General features: G+C 44.8%; 1 protein-coding gene across 1 annotated transcript; it reads left to right on the forward strand.

The window, feature by feature from the left end:
- The first annotated feature begins 7,928 nt into the window (after nucleotides 1-7,928).
- Nucleotides 7,929-16,101, forward strand: LOC135895183 (protein mono-ADP-ribosyltransferase TIPARP-like). The gene is made up of 3 exons (XM_065423259.1): nucleotides 7,929-8,407; nucleotides 14,691-14,963; nucleotides 15,660-16,101. The coding sequence occupies exons 1-3, from the start codon at nucleotides 7,929-7,931 to the stop codon at nucleotides 16,099-16,101; spliced, it is 1,194 nt and encodes a 397-aa protein (XP_065279331.1).
- The last annotated feature ends 436 nt before the right edge of the window (nucleotides 16,102-16,537 follow it).

A 16,537-nucleotide genomic window follows, 5' to 3' on the forward strand; every position in this document is an offset into this window, starting at 1 on the left:
CTGGGAGACAGGGGACCCGATTTCCCATGGTCCTGCACCTTATGCAGCTATTTAAATCAGTGTGAGGTGGGTATAAAGCTCTACCATTCTGACTTGGTAGCATTTTATACTGGTGTAAATATCTACACCTGGTGTAGGGCAAGGGATAATGTTCTAATCCTGGTTCTGTCATTAACTTGCTGGATGCTATTGGAGTGACAAGGTAGGTGCAGGGGCTGCCCTAGACTAGCTGCCAGCAACTGGCGCCCTAGGTGAACCATGCAATCGGCGCCCCCGACCCCCAAACCCCAAGGGCAGATCTAGGCTGAGGTTTTTGGTAAACTGGGAAACATTTTGCCCCTTTTTTCTTTTAATGTTTTTAAGCATTTTTTTAAACAGAGGTTTAATTATTCAGTTTGTCCATCCATCCATCTGTCCAACCAATGTTTCTGAGATCAGATAAAATAGAGACATGAAATTTTCAGAATAGATTTGTACACAACAGCTAGATATTTCCATCTGATTTCAAATAAAAATTCATTACAAATGTTAATTATTATTTTTATTATTACAAAACCAAACTCATCCATTATGCTATCCTGCTTTAACTGCATTACCACCACATCCAATATAGAAAGAAATAAGAAAACTCTTCAATGAACTTTAACCTGTATTTACAAAACACTCCAAATAAAAAACACTCTGTGCTCTTAAAACATGACTTTTTCTGCTTTAAGTTATGAAAATTCAGTCACTAGTTCTTTTAGATCCAGTTTTCCAGCTATTTCATGCTCTATTGACATTGTGGCAAGTCCAACAAGTCTCTCTTGCACCATGGTTGAACACAGATATGTTTTTATCAATTTTAACTTTGAGAAGCTACGTTCCCCACTAGCTATTGAAACCGGCAAAGTTAAAAGAATGCATAGAGCTATAAAAATGTTTGGAAAACTGTCTATGAGTTTATTTTTACAAACAAACTTCAGTACTTCTTCAGGAGTGGAATGTTTCTTAAGTCGTCTTGAAAAAGCCTGAAGCTCACTACAAGCCTGAAGCTCACTTTTGCAAGCTGTGGATATCATATAGAAAGCCAAATACTGACTCTAGCTGCTGCATCTATTGAAATCTTTTGTCAACTGAGTGAATAGCAGTATTAAGGACTGTGAAGTAGAAATTCACTTTGAACCTTTGTTTTGGGTTCTGAATGGGTGGGTCTCATCCTTCATATGAAAACTGCTGTTTCTTTTGCCGAATCCGAACTGGCTCTGGTTCAAATTCTGTTGGAAAGTCTATTTCTTCAGCAAGCTCGAGAGAATCTACCAGTGTTCTTTCGAACCCTTCATCTCTTCTGAATGCCTCCAGAATATTTTTAGTTTGCTGCAGTTTTTGAATAGCAGAATGTATGTTCAAGTTCTTTTCCTGAAATTGCTTACTAGTGAGGTTAATCTCGAAAAGGATATTATACCACAAAATGAGTGAAGTCACAAATTTGAACTTGGAAAGGCCATTTGCAAGAGCTTCTGCATCTGAACATGCTGTATTGCCAGATGATCCAGTAAAGGTAGTATCATCAGAAATTTCAATTAGGGCATCATAAATGTTTCCAAGTTCATAGCAAAGAGGCTTCAAAGCATCAATGCGACTCTCCCATCTTGTCTGACTAAGTGGTTTCACAGTTAGAGAATTCACATGGCAAGTCAGAATCTCTCAATGGTGTGTTGAGCCTGAGAAAAAACACATAAACACGTTGCACCAGGTCAAAGAAACTGCTTTGCCTCCAAACAGCATCTAGCAGCATCATTGACAACCAAATTCAGAGAATGCAAACTGCAAGGAATGAAAAAGGCCCTAGGATTGATTTCCATCATTCTCCTTTGCACACCATTGTCTTTACCCTTCATATTACTCCCATTATGATAGCCTTGGCCACATAAGTTTTCAACAGATAACGACATTGTTTCAAGCTCTTGTAGAATAGTTTCAGGCATAAATGCTCCAGTCGTCTCCTTCAGTGGTAAGAAACCCCCCAAAAATGTTCCTTCATGAGCACTTCAACATTATCTTCATCTGCAGACTTTTCCATATCCACAAAATGAATGATCATTGTCATTTGTTCAACACAACACATTTGGTATAGAGTCCAGTATTATCGGGAATGGGCTGCTTCTACAATTTTCTTTTTAATGGTATTTGCTAGGAGTTCATAGAATATCAGGATTGGAAGGGACCTCAGGAGGTCATCTAGTCCAACTGCCTGCTCAAAGCAGGACCAATCCCCAGATAGATTTTTGCCTCAGATCCCTAAATGGCCCCCTCAAGGATTGAACTCACAACCCTGGGTTTAGTAGGCCAATGCTCAAACCACTGAGCTATCCCTCCCCCTGTTGAAGCAGTTCATTGTGCATATTTTTTCCTAAGTAATGAACCTGTGTTTCATGATCAGTTATTTTACATAGGTGCTCCTTCATGGCTAGATCAAACAAAGCTAGGTATTCAACAAATTTTAAAAAGTTTCCATTACCTGGAGTGTATAATTTTTAATTTCTACCATGGCTGCTGAATGCTAAATTTTGCCCACCAAGAACTTTCACTAAAGCAATTAGATGCTTTAATATTTGTTGCCAATATTCTTCTTTTTTCTTGATTACACGTAAATTTTCTTTATCAATAGTTTTTCCTTTTTTCAATCGTAATTTAAGTTCTTTCCAATTTTGAAAACATTCCAAATGTTCTGTACTTCTTTCATGTGAAGAGAGAATTGAAGTTATGTTTTTTCAGACCTTCGAACCATTTTCAGTAAGTGATGTACCAATTGCTTGATTTCTAAACCACTTGCAGCAAAAGCAAAACATAGAGTCCTTCGACACTGAATATAGTACTGATTTTCGATGAATTTCCTCCCCATTAATGAGTTTCCTCTTGTAATGCTGAGCAGAGAATTTTCTTTTATTTCCATCCGTAAGGAAGGGAAATTCATGAACTTGTTCGGGTCCATGTTCCACAAGAATTTGCCGCACACTGTCATCACATCTGGGCCATGAAGCTGGGTCCCTATACTGTAACTTGTTTGTAACTTCCTCATCCTTTCTTCCTTCTACTTCATTTACTTAAATTTCTGCATGTGTCTCTGAAGGTGAATAAATTTTCTCCACTTCCATATCATTCTGATGCTGTGAGCTGCCTTCATCTAGAAGTAAGTTTCCATCATCTTGAGTTTCCAAACTGCTTTTTTGTGGATGTGAGCTACCCTCATCTCAAAGTATATATATATATACCTTCATCTTGATGTTCCAAACTGCTTCCATGCAGATGTGAGCTAACCTCCTCTCCAAGTAAAATTCCTTCATCTGGAAACACGGAAACAAAATGACCTTTTTTGACATTATAATCCAACACCGGTTGTTTGGAAAGTAATCCCCTTCCTCACAGTTACCCGCTTGGAGTGTGACGTCTTCACTTTCGTAGTCTATTAAGCGTTAACGCTGTTACTTTTCTTTTATGGACCTTATTTATTACATGTGAACCAGTTATAACAAAGAGAAGTTAATAATTATACAGCCTGATAATAACGCTAAGGTTTAATAATGCTTAAAGATACTCATATTTTGGATTTTAATGCTGAAAGATGTTATTCTTTATTCTTTGGCACCAAGAAACACAATTTTCCACAGTATTCGCTCGATTGTTAACCATCTACTGCAACGTGTGTTAAAATGACTGTTTGACATGTATCAACTCGCAATATCTCCGCTCTACATGAATTTCCGGCTATACGACCTTGATGTATATTTGAGTTAGGTTGCAGCTCTTGTCGCTGGTGGATGTGTTTCATTGTGGCTGAGCCATTGCTTATCAAAATTGCGGAGTGGGTCATCTTGACCCTACGTCGCAAATTGAAATTTTTTTTAGCTAAAATGTTATTTTTGCAGTAAATAAAAGATTTGACATATTAATAAATTCTCAGAAATGTAGAAAAATGAATTATAATTCATATTCCCTCCGTATGTGCACGGGAATTGAAATAATGACATCTTTGTTATTTTATTTCCCATCTTTTTCATTTTTTTTTTATTTGATTTTCCCCCCTCAAATTTGGCGCCCCATTTAACTTGGCACTCTAGGCAACCGCCTAGTTCGCCTATATGGACGGGCCACCCCTGGGTAGGTGAAGTAATATCTTTTCACTTATTCTCTTGTCCTTATTTTCCTCATCTATAAAGTGGGGATAATTCTTAGTTACACACTTCACAGGGGTGTTTGGAGGACTAATTAGTTACTGTTTGCATAATGCTTGGAAAATGTAAAGTGCTGTATAAGTGCAAAATATTTGAATCCCTTTATGTATGTGCAGACCATGATGGCTGTTCTCAGTTTTCTTTTGTCTAGACAGAAAATACAACCGGTTCTCATAATTCACAGAATACAGCAATATTCGAGGAAAATGTAGTTCTCAAAAAGTCTGGAAGGGTCCGTGAGGTTCTACAAAGGCCCAGAACATTTTAGGAAGTTAGTGAAAAATGAATCTGCATACGGAATACCTAAAACATTTTACTTCAAACATTCTATTTTCCCTTTTGTCGCAAACAAAAATAACACCCTGAGACCAGCGCACCCCAAGCCTGGCACCCCAGGCGGTTGTCTGGGTCGCCTGCCCCTAAATCCAACCCTGCTTCCAAGTGAAAAATGAGGCCATACTCATGACTTAACAAGATGAACCTTTCCTACTCTGTTTATCCAGTTATCTGTACTGGCTGGTGACAAGGAGTGATGGGGCCATGACCCTATTTTCTCCCTGCCTTTTTTGTGCTGGCTAGCACCTTCAGAACACTAAGAGGAAGCAGCCTGTACACTGCAGGAAGCATGAAGAATGCAACAGTGCCTGATGACCGAGTGGGTTATTCTGATCAATAAGTATGGTAGAATACACTATGTGCAAGGTGCTTTCCAAACACTCAGAAAGAATGGCCTCTGCTCTGAAGAGCTCCCTCACTGTCTACGAGGAGGAGGGTGTGAAAGGCAGGGGGAGGCTTCTTGCAATCACCCTCCTTCCCATGTGCACAGGAGCGAGGCACAATATAGCCTTAAAACTTCTGGCCAAGATTTTAAAAGATGAGTGCCTAATGTTAAGCTCCTAAATCCATAGTTAGGTGTCTAATGAAGAAGCTCCCAGTTTTTCTAATCAGATGTTCTGAAGGTTAAATATAAAGAACTTATTAAATTTCTTCTGTGCCTATTCCTTTTTCTTGAGACATTTTTATTGGCTCAATTTTGGAGAGGCTGTGGAGAAATGGGTTTCCATCTGACTGTTTGGGGGCAGTGTCCACTGATTCAGGACTTTGGGGACAAGTGGTTGCCATTTTATGTATTTCTCAGGTCCCCAGCAGACATACATTGCCAATCCCTATGCCCAAAGAGAGTCCGTTATTAATTATTGCTGTTGGAGCAATGGGTGTGAGTGAACCTAGGAAGAGGAGTCTCCTGTTGCGGATCAGTGTGTTTAGGATGGAGTAGGGAGAGGACTGCAAACTTTCTAGACTCTCTCGCAGACTGATATTCATGTTACATAAAGGAATGGAACAGAGAGATGATACAAGACACCATAAAGTCCCTGTTGGCTCCAGCAGCATCCTTTTCTGCGGGACATGGGGAGGGAGAGAGGAGCACAAAAGTTTGCCTTGCTTATCGTGTGTGTGTGTGTGTGTGTGTGTGTGTGTGTGTGTGTGTGTGTGTGTGTGTGTGTGTGTGTGTGTGTGTGTGTGAGAGAGAGAGAGAGAGAGAGAGACCATGATCCTGCGCTGATCCATGCACGACTCCCCCAAAGCCAGCTAACCCCAAAAGTAAATGATTGGGGTTGAAAAATTTGGAGGGGGGGGATTGAAATTCCCAGATAAGGCCAAGCTATCCTGAGACTGGCTTCCCATCTCAGCCCAAGATGGGGGGTCCCTGCAGGGCAGGCTCAAGATCCATGATGGGAGCAGTGTCTGAGAGTGTGCTGGGGAAGGTGAAGCTTCCATGCCTTTACAGCTTACAGCCCTCCATGGCGGAGGCAGTATCTCGCCCCTCCAGGGCAGCGGGTGGGAGGGGCGCAGAGTGTTGCTGGGCAGCCTGGAATGCTGGGGCTGGATGGCAGTTTAACTGACAGATGGAATTGCCTTGTGCACCCCATGCACAGAGAGCAGGAGGAGTGAGCATGGCGGAGCTGATGCATGCGTCGCTCCCCCCCACAAGCTTAGGAGAGGAGGTGACTATAACAGGCTGGCAGCATTTGCCTGTAATAACCCATTAGCCGGTGTGGAGCCTTAGTGGGTTCTTGTGGTTTGCTGAGGCAGGGGTCACATTACCCAGCCTGCTGACAAGGGAGGGAGGTGGGGGTGGATCTCTGGGGAGACAGGAGACAGGGCTGAGCAGCAGTGAGGGAAGAGACTTTAGGGCAGCTAAGACTAAAGAGGAGCCAGGTTGGGTGCTACCTTGCTGGATATTTCTGAGAGCAGGAGGGGTGAGCGTGGCCGGAGCTGACGCACGCATCACTCCCCCGCCCAGCACAGCCCGGCGTTAACATCCTGACATGTTACAGGAGGGCCTGTCCTCTGTTGGCCTAAAGCAGTGCAACTCACTGGCCCACCGGAGATACCCTGAGATTAACTCCCCTTGTTGCTCCCATTGCAGAGGGGTCCCATCCCTGCAGGGTAGGGCCAGGAGGAAGTGGGATGAAGCTCATGCGAGATGCTTCCACTGAGGCCCGGTCTACTCCTAAAACATAGGATGACCTAGCTATGCTGCTCAGGGGTGTGAAATATCCACACCCTGAGAAAGATAATTAAACCAACCTTCGCCCCGCTGTAGACAGACACAGCTAGACTGACGGAAGAATTCTTCCATCAACCTAGCTACCACCTCTTGAGGGGGGTGGATTTACCACAATGATGGAAAAATCCCTTCCATTGCTGTAGCAAGTGTCTGCACCACCGCGCTATGGCAGCATAGCTGCAGTGCCATAGCTGTGTTGCTGTAGCACTTGTAGTGTAGACATACTCTGAGAGACCAGTGTGTGTTTGGAGCCCCAGCGAGTGACCTGTGTTTGCACTGTACGGCCCCGAAGGGTCCCATTGCAGAAGCAGTTTGGAGGGGTCTGAAGGGGTGACTTGTAACCTGACTCAATAAGACCCTAGCTATTGTGGGGATGGGCGCCCATTACATACATAATATAAAGGGACAGATTGTAGTCAGATAAAAGCAAACGGATATTCATTGTGGGTGCTGTGTATATAAGAATCCCAGGGGGAGAGGGAGGAATCCTATGGAAATAGCATGATGGACCTGAAAGTGAATCCTAGGAGTGAGGTCCTGTTGAGGGAGCAGGGTGGATGCTGGAAGGATAAAACCCTGCAAAATGGGAACCTATTGGGTGATTAGTGTGAAGCCCATGGAGAATGATGGAAGCAGCGCGCGTGCCTGCCCGCAGGGATGAATCAGAAATGGGAGGAGGTTCTATCAGGGGAAAGCCAGAGAGAGGGGGCATCATTTTGGAGTAGCCAGGAGGGTGCTATGAGGGTAAAGTCCAGGAAAAGGGGTTTCCACTGGGAGAGAAGCTTTTTGCTCTGTGTTTGTGCAGCACCTAACACAATGGAGTCCTGGTCCGTGTCTAGGCTCCTAGGTGCTACGGTAATACAAATAAAAATAAATCAATTTGAGGAGAGAAATGCTAGTGCTGGGGGTTGAAGATCAGAAAATAATGATTTATCTCAGGAAAGAGTCTGTGTAAGCTGAGGGGAAAAGCAGGTAAGTGAGGTCTTATTGGGCTTGTGCAGTGTATGTTTGTGTGCAGGTATGTGAATGAAGTCCAGCTGGGAGATAGCTGGATGTGAACTGTGGTTAATCCAGGAGATGTCTGGGAGAGGTGGTTTTATGGAGAAAGCATTTTATATATTATGCGGGAAGGGGAGAAGAGGATGGGGAATTTGAAGCCTAGGGCACTGCAGCAGAACAGCTCACCACTTATTCAGCTTCTCTTTCTTTGTTTCTCCCAGGAATTGTCCTTCCAAAAGGTTCTACTCCAGTTGCTCTTAGACCCCTACTGCTTCAGCCAATATGAAGCCAGTTCCACTGAACTCACTCCACTCTATGTCCACAATATGCAGCACGGAGATGATTCTAAAAGCCATTTGGTAGCTCCAGAGCAGCTCGAGGATGAGAATGGGATCCAATTTCATATCCACCAGGCAAACGGCATCAGGATCTGTGACCGCTTCCTGCTTGGCCTCTGCAAAGAAGTGGAGAGATGCCAGCTTCACCACACATGCTACCCTTACCACTGGCAGGTGATGCGGAAGAAGAAAGGAGTGTGGCAGAGCATGAATGAATCGGCTCAGCAGCACCTGGAGAAACTTTACAGCAATGTAAATGACTCACTAGTTACACTGGTGGAAAAGTAAGTGACAGAAAAACTCCAGACCCAACGTCTCCCAGAAGGCAACTCTTAGCTGCTCTTGTCCTAGACAACCCCCTCCCCCCACACACCCAACTGGAATAGTGGTGCTTTAGAAGTAGAAAGTTCATAACTACTCCAGTCATGCCCTATCCCAACAGGGGGTGCTTATGGAATAGTGCAGGAGCACTAATTCTAGGGAGATCATAGCGAAGGCTAAGATTTCGTCATAGTTATTTTTAGTAAAAGTCACAGACAGGTCATGGGCAATAGACAAAAATTCATGGAAACTGTGACCTGTCTGTGACTTTTGGTGCTGCAGCTCCATGGTTTCCCCCACCACCGTGGTGGGTGGGAGCTGCAGGGTTCCCCCTCCCTCCCCTCACGCAAGGCTGTCGCCAGCCACTGGAACCCTGAGGAGGGTCCTCTGAGGAGGCTGTCACCTGTGGCTGGAACCCTGCGGGGGGACCCTGAGGAGGCTGTCGCCTATCACTGGAACCCTGCCAAGGCCCTGCTGGTTGCCAGCTTCAGTCCCACGGCCCCAGGGGCTGAGGCAGAAAATGTCATAAAGGTCTCTGGAAGTCACAGATTCTGTGACTTCTGTGACCTCCATGACATAAATGACATGACATTGATCATAGCTACTCCAATCTCAGCCTTTCCCAGCTACAGACGCAATATGGTACAGGGCAACTGTCTGTAGACTCAGACCATGTCCACACAACAGCTACAACTGCAATTTTGTTACTGGTTAGAGGCATGCTCCATTTAATCTGTTACAATCAGGGCCGGCTCCAGGCACCAGCCTGGCAAGCAGGTGCTTGGGGCGGCCACTCCGGAGAGGGGCGGCAGGTCCAGCCATTCGGCGGACAGTCCCTCACTCCTGCTCGGAGCGAAGGACCTTCCGCTGAATTGCCGCCGCAGATTGCGATCGTGGCTTTTTTTTTTTTTTTTTTTTTTTTTGGCTGCTTGGGGCGGCCAAAACCCTGGAGCTGGCCCTGGTTACAATGTAAACAGTTTGGGTTGTATCCATTCAACTGCTTTTCTGCCATCACAACTGTGATTTTGCATCAATAAATAATGCTCTGCCTAGCCATGTTTTTATGAGCTTATTCTAGGAAACTACACCACAGTGCCCAAAATGCAATAGGGGCACCAAGGCAGTGGGTATTTTTTTAACCCACACATACTTTCTGAGTAGGATTATCAGATTTCATATGCAATCCCATAATCCTGCTTCAAAGGTTGCAGTGTCCATTTTCCATCATGTAAACCAACCAGGTACTTCAGTGAGATCTATCCTCCAGCTTCTGGAGATTTTTATTCTTCCAGACTGTCAAGCAGCAATGATACCAGAATACAAAACACTCTGAGGTGGTTCCTGAAAAGGAGGCAGAGCTAAATGAATTACATACATTGCTTGTGATTTAGGACTAAGAACAATGAATGTCAGGAAAGTTCTCCATGGTCCCAGATGAATATTTTAAAGAAGTTACAAACCAAGACATCATTTGTACATTGGCCAAGTCGAGACTCCAGTAACAGACTCTGCAGCAGCAGCAGTTAGCACCAGTGTTGGCACCCTGACCCCATTACCTAAATAAACTGTAAGCTAACTCATCAATCAACTACATAACATTTTTTTAAGTGTGACTTGTTTGCAGTATTATGGAGAGATGGGAGCCATGGGCCAGCAGTATCAAAGGGCACATCCATCCTTAACTTGTACTTTGGGTAAATATAGGCTGCAGGTATGGAGAGAGAAAAAATGTTTTCTGTGCTAGGCACTTGGGGGTGGGAGGGTGGAGTTTCCCTGCTGTACTGCCAGCACAGTAACAAGACCACTGAGCATGCACCAGGAGCCATTGATATGTTACTGCTTTACCCCAAGTGCATCCATACCACAAATTGCATTTAGAAACATGCAATAGTAAGGGTGTAAAAATAATACCTGAATCATACACATCCTCACTCCGTGTTCCCTATCCTCCAATAGTTCGTCTGCTTTGGGTTCCTGGCTGTCCGTAAGATTCACTAATTCTGTGGTCAGTCTGGTTAGGAGCACTCACACTAGGGTGACCAGATGTCCTGATTTTATAGGGACAGTCCTGATTTTTGGGTCTTTTTCTTATATAGGCTTCTATTACCCCCCACCCCCTGCCCTGATTTTTCACACTTGCTGTCTGGTCGCTCTAACTCACACATAGTTGCCAGAAACTGGATTGAGCCTTCAAAGACTTTTTCCCAGCAGTGCATGGCAGTCTGTCAGATATCTACCACTCTCTGCAAGATGATCAAAGATCTACTGTTACATCTTCTGACTGAGTTTTGCTAAATTCAAAATGGACAAGATGTCCTCCTCTTTCCAATACCTAGAAATCCTTGGTCCAAAGTAGGGATCAAGACCTATGTCTTAACTTTTCCACAATCGGGAAGTAGTAGATGCTCTTAGATATTAAGTGCTGGGAGGCAGCAAACAACCCTAATATAGATAGATGCAGGAGTTTTGTAATTCATGAATCTGAATAGTGTGAATTCTATGTCCAGTAAAACAAATTACAAACATTTTTAAATCAGCCTGTTTCCAGCTGACATAGCCATGGAAGAGATAATCAAGTAATTAGTGGGTTGGACCATACAGCAAAACTAACATAAATCTAATTAGTAACAGGAACAGATCCATCTGCCAGATCAGGAAATTAGCAATGATAGTACCCAGTTCAAATTAACACACTATTAACTGATTATTAACCTTGTGCTGTTTTTAGGCAACTACACCCTCTAACTGGTTAAAAGAAGGGTAAAATTTGTTGTATGGATTAGGGTTGCCAGGGTGTCTGGTTTTCGACTGGAACGCCCGGTCAAAAAGGGAACCTGGCGGCTCCGGTCAGCACTGCCAACCAGGCCATTAAAAGTCCGGTCAACGGTGCTGCGAGGCTAAGGCAGGCTAGTCCCTACCTGTCCTGTCTCCGCAATGCACCCCAGAAGCGGCCAGCACGTTCAGCTCCTAGGCAAGGGGACCAGGGAGCTCCATGCACTGTCCCCGCCCTGAGCACCGTCTCCATATTCCCATTGGCCAGGAACCATGGCCAATGGGAGCTGTGAGGGTGGTGTCTGCAGGCAAGAGCAGCGCACTGAGCCTCCTGGCCCCTGCACCTAGGAGCTGGACCTGCTGGCCGCTTCTGGGGCATAGCGCAGGGCCAGGGCAGGCAGGGAGCCTGCCTTAGCCCCGCTGCGCCGTCAACTGGGAGCCGCCTGAAGTAAGCCCGTGCCCCAAGCCCAAGCCCCAACCCCCGACCCAGTCTCCCCAAACCTGGAACCCCCTCCCACACCTCCAAACCCCTCATCCCCAGCCCCACCCCAGAGCCTACACCCCCAGCAGGAGCCCTCACCCCCTCCTGCACCCTAACCCCCTGCTTCAACCCACAGACCTCTCCTGCACTCTGAATCCCTCTGCCCCAACCCCCAGCATGGAGCCCACTCCTGCACCCCAACCCCCTGATCACCATCCCCATCCCAGAGCCCGTGCCCCCAGCAGGAGCCCTCACCCCCTCCTGCACCCCAACCCCCTGCCCCAACCCACAGCCCCCTCCCGCACTCTGAGTCCCTCGGCCCCACCCTAAACCCCATCCTGCACCCCAAACCCCTCATCCCTGGCCCCACCCCAGAGCCTGCACCCTCAGTTAGAGCCCTCACCCCCTCCCATACCCCAGCACCCTGCCCCAGCCCCCAGCCCAGTGAAAGTGAGTGAGGGTGGGGGAGAGCCAGCCACCAAGGGAGGGGGAATGTAGTGAGTGGGGGTAGGGCCTCGGGGATGGGGATGGGCTACCGTGTTCGGTTTTGTGTGTTTAGAAAGTTGGCAACCCTAGTATGGATGTGGTTTCAGATAGTCCAACTTTGGTAATATTCAACCATAAAAGCTAGAAAATTAATTTAAAAAAGAAGTAGTTTCTATGCTGCAGATTCTGATTGTGAGATGTGAGAGAGCAGCTTGTCCCACTACCCCAGCCTGAAATCTTTTACTGGTTGTACATAGTCCTATAAGAGCACATTCTTTTTGGATGTGCTGTAGAAAGCAACGCAGGAGCACTGGCTGTATGGGGAGCTCCAAACTACTCTGTTCTCAGCATCTCTCAGCAGGAGGTGCTGTGGGGTATGGTGCAAGAGTAATGATGCTTGCTCGTGCTTCAACACCAGTTTCTTTCTGCAAGAGAATCTCTTCCAAGTTCTGTTTCTTCCACAGGGATGGTTCAAAAGGCAAAGTCAACCTAAATGCGATGGAACAGTACTCCTTTGGTCCTTATGGCAAAATACTGCGACCCTCCAACACCCATGATCCACAGCAGAACCCACATCTCCACACAGAGTGGCACATGTATTGGCTTGATGAAACCAATTGGAAGGAATATGAGGAGGTCAGGAGAGAAAGAGGCAAAGATGATGCCCTCCAGGGCAGAGTTGGGAGTTGCAATGTGGGAAGTAGTGTATGAGAGTAGAACTGGATTATTATAGGCAAAGTGTCAGAAAGGAAAACTGGCCTTCTTCCTTATCATTTTCTGATTCCATCTCTTCTCCCCCTCCCCCCAATTTCTCTCTCTGCATAGCCAATTTTCCAATAAATCATTAATGCCTTTGAGAGTGGCTTACAAAGCTATAGCTTCAGTCACGAAGGCCAATAGTATACTCTAGATTTGAAGAACCTTATACAAACTAACTCAACAACAGAACAAAGGTCATCCATTCAGCGCTGTCCTGCCTACCACACACCTATCGACATGGTTCCACATCTGCGGTAAGTAACTCTACCTGCAATACTCCCTCTTAAAAAAATGTAAGTGGCATTCAGATAATTATATAGGGAACTGGTGAGGGCACCTATATATTTAAATTGCTTAACACATTCTATTGTAAAGGATTATTGTGATGTTTTGAGAGAAGTTCTCACACATCCATTGTTTTTAGCAGGCCTTTGATATAAAGCAGAGAGAAAGCCCTTGGGCTAGAGAAGTTCCTTTCTTTTCTCCCTGAAATTTCCATTCAGGTTTAGCTTATTTACAGACTGTCTGCCATTTCCCTTCTCTCACTTGCCTTCCTAAGGAAAATGTTGGCAGTATGCCACGATAACACCACAAATATTCTAAGGACAGGCCCATGCCACTGACAAAGCAGCAGCATCACAAGCTCCTCTGGGAGCTACTGGAGTAGCAGGAGGTGGGAAGAAGGCAAGGCCAGGCTTCCCCCCACAGCCATCTCTCTCCCTGGACTGAGCATGAATGACTGTACATGACAATGAATGGTCACTGGGTGAAAGAACGAGGGTGACAATGGTTTTCCTAGTGGCTAGGGCACTCACCTTGGATATGGAAGGCCTACGTTAAAGTCTCTGCTCCAATGACTAATTAATTATACAAAGTGGAGCAACTTCAACAGAAGAGCTTGAGAGAAACCTGTCCTGGAATACCTATAGCCCATTTGTTAGGGTGCTCACCTTCAGTGGGGAAGACCCAGCTCCAAATCCCTTCCCCACATCAGGCAAACCAAGTCTCCCACATCTGGGCTAAAAGTCATAAGGTATTGTAGTGCATTGTTGTGTTGAATCTCACCCTTTAAAAATGCCCAGAAACAGAACACTTTGGGCCAGACAAGATATTTAATTCGACCCAAAACATCTTTTTGATTCACCAAATTTTTTCACAATTTTTAGATTTGGTTCAACCAAACCAACTTTTTTGGGAGGGAGTGGAAGGGTAATGCCAGCAAACTGAAAAAATCAGTTTTTTGCCCAGCTCTAGTTGCAATGTCAAGAATTTGAAAGTTATGAAAGCCTGTGCAACCTTAATTCATCCTCTTTGTACATATGCATTATGACCGGGTTCTTTATTTAACTTTTTATTAAGACAGTTTTTACATGATCACATATTTTTTCCACAGGAACCTGTGTCACTCAGTGCACAGGTTGAATGCACCAAGAGACAGAATTAGGTTTGCATGGCAACTGTAAATCTATATTTCCTAACTTTTAAGTGCTTGATTTTGCAACTTAACTAACTTTGTGAAATTAGTTTTTTTGTAAGTAATTATCATATATAATACAGTAGTGCCGAGATCAAGATTTGGGCCCCTGTGCTAGGCACTCTACAAACACAGTAAGACAGTCTCTGCCTCAAAGATCTTATAGTCTAAATTAAAACAAGGTGGAACATGGGGGTGTGAGGATAGGATGGGAAGATGAAGGTAACCAGAACATATTAAAACCAAACAAATATTTGTCCTATTCTCTTCTTAGGACACTCCCAAATGGTTGTAGGGGAGATCTCAATCCTTATGTTGCCAACATCCCTGGGGAGGATCCCACTGATGGGTACTCTGGACCATATCCTGCATCATGGATCTCATGCCCCTCAGAAGGACCCACTTATGTGCAATGTGAAATAGCACCATCAGAAGCAGTGTACCGCACAGTTTATACTCTCTTCCACAAATCTCTCTCAGAGGATACCTTTCGGGTGTTACGGATTTACAGGATCAGGCAGGAGTATCTTTGGCAAAAATACAGCAGGTATAAAGAGGAATACAGAGCTGGTGCTAGGCATAAGCAGATTAAGCAATTGCTTAGGGCTCCGAGCAGCTCAAGGAGGCCCCCCATTAATTATTAGTATGTGTTGGGGGGGGGTATTCCTGCTTAGGGCCCCCAGTGGGCTAGCCCCGGCACTGGAGGAATACATGAGGTTATAGAATGTACCATGGGATCTAGGTTGGGAATAGTGCATTGCAGATCCTGGTGTCCTCAAAAATCTTGGAACCTGAATCTCAGATGTGCTAGTACCCTAGAAAGAAGATCCTGCTGTGCTTGGTGGCAAACCATAGATCTTATCACTAATAAACTGAATGCAGATCCCACTGTACTAGAGTGAACATGTTTGTCAGTGGGTGAATCTTAATGCACTGGTGAGTGCATAATGGCTTTTGATGGGTGATCTTTGAGCTTGGGTGGAGTAGAACTTGTGCACAACAGTGATCATACACAGGTGTGGGTGTGATTAGTTATGTGGGGTGTCTTGTGCTCTCTCAAATGATAGCTGACTGAACCCTTAGTGCTTAGAATTCAGGATTTGTTTTTTTAGATATTGAGTAAGCAGGGAGGAATGAGAACATAAAAGTAGGACTAGGTCTCCAATTCTGTCCCAGCCCCTTAGCAAATGTTGCCTCACAGCAGTAACCCTAACTCTGTGTTTGTGTTCTTTTCTCTGCTCAGTCAGAAGGAAATAATGTCCCGAGGACTCTCAACAGAAGAGAAAAAACAGCTAGAACAGCATCTCTTCCATGGCACCTCAGCAGACAGCAAGAACTCCATCTGTCAGATGGGCTTTGACCCTAGTCTCTCAGGACAGCATCTTGCTGCCTTTGGCAAAGGCAGCTATTTTGCCAAGAACGCCCAGTACTCAAATGGATTTTGTACAGCATGCAAGGCTGGGCTGCGCTATATGTTTCTGGCAAAGGTCCTGGTGGGAAAGTCTGCTGTAGGGAATGCTAGTTACTGTCAACCCCCAACAATAAGGTCTAGTGGCCCACCCTTTGATTCATGTGTTGATTCCACTTCCAGCATCTACGTGATCTTTAACAGTAGCCAGTCCTACCCATATTTCCTGATCCGCTACAAGCTGTTTTCCGACCGTGTTGCAATAGATGGTTCATAATTAGAACTGGCCAAAAAATTTTGTGCACAACTTTTTTTTTTCCACTGAAAAATGCAGATTCAGGTCAACTGAAACAATTTGCAAATTCAGGTCAGTTTCAGTGAATTGTTTCAGTCACGGAAAAAGAATTTCAGAAACGTCAGAACAGTTCATTTCTGGAATGAAACATTTCAACTTTTCTTTTTTGGAAAGATGTTTCATTTCAGGTTTTCCCTCAATGGTATTTAAAAACACTTCAAACCCCTCAAAATCAAAATGAAACGTTGACATTTTGGTTCATAGAAACATTTTGTTTCAGGTTGACCCAAAGCATTCCCCCCCCCCCATTTTTTTGGTTTGGCCACTGAATCAGAAATCAGTTATTCATACTGCTCTATTCATAAAGCATTTGATACAAAGAACAACCCTCATGGTGGCTTTGCTGATCAGAACAACC

Source organism: Emys orbicularis, chromosome 1 (genome assembly GCF_028017835.1).
Source record: "Emys orbicularis isolate rEmyOrb1 chromosome 1, rEmyOrb1.hap1, whole genome shotgun sequence".
Lineage (NCBI taxonomy): Eukaryota > Metazoa > Chordata > Testudines > Emydidae > Emys > Emys orbicularis.

Bases quoted from the DNA above. Each gene is read 5' to 3' on its own strand.
- LOC135895183 (XM_065423259.1), top strand. From the start codon at position 7,929: ATGGGGAATTTGAAGCCTAGGGCACTGCAGCAGAACAGCTCACCACTT. The intron at 8,408-14,690 runs GTAAGTGACAGA...TTCTCTTCTTAG, and splicing joins CTAGTTACACTGGTGGAAAA to GACACTCCCAAATGGTTGTA. The intron at 14,964-15,659 runs GTATAAAGAGGA...TTCTCTGCTCAG, and splicing joins CTTTGGCAAAAATACAGCAG to TCAGAAGGAAATAATGTCCC.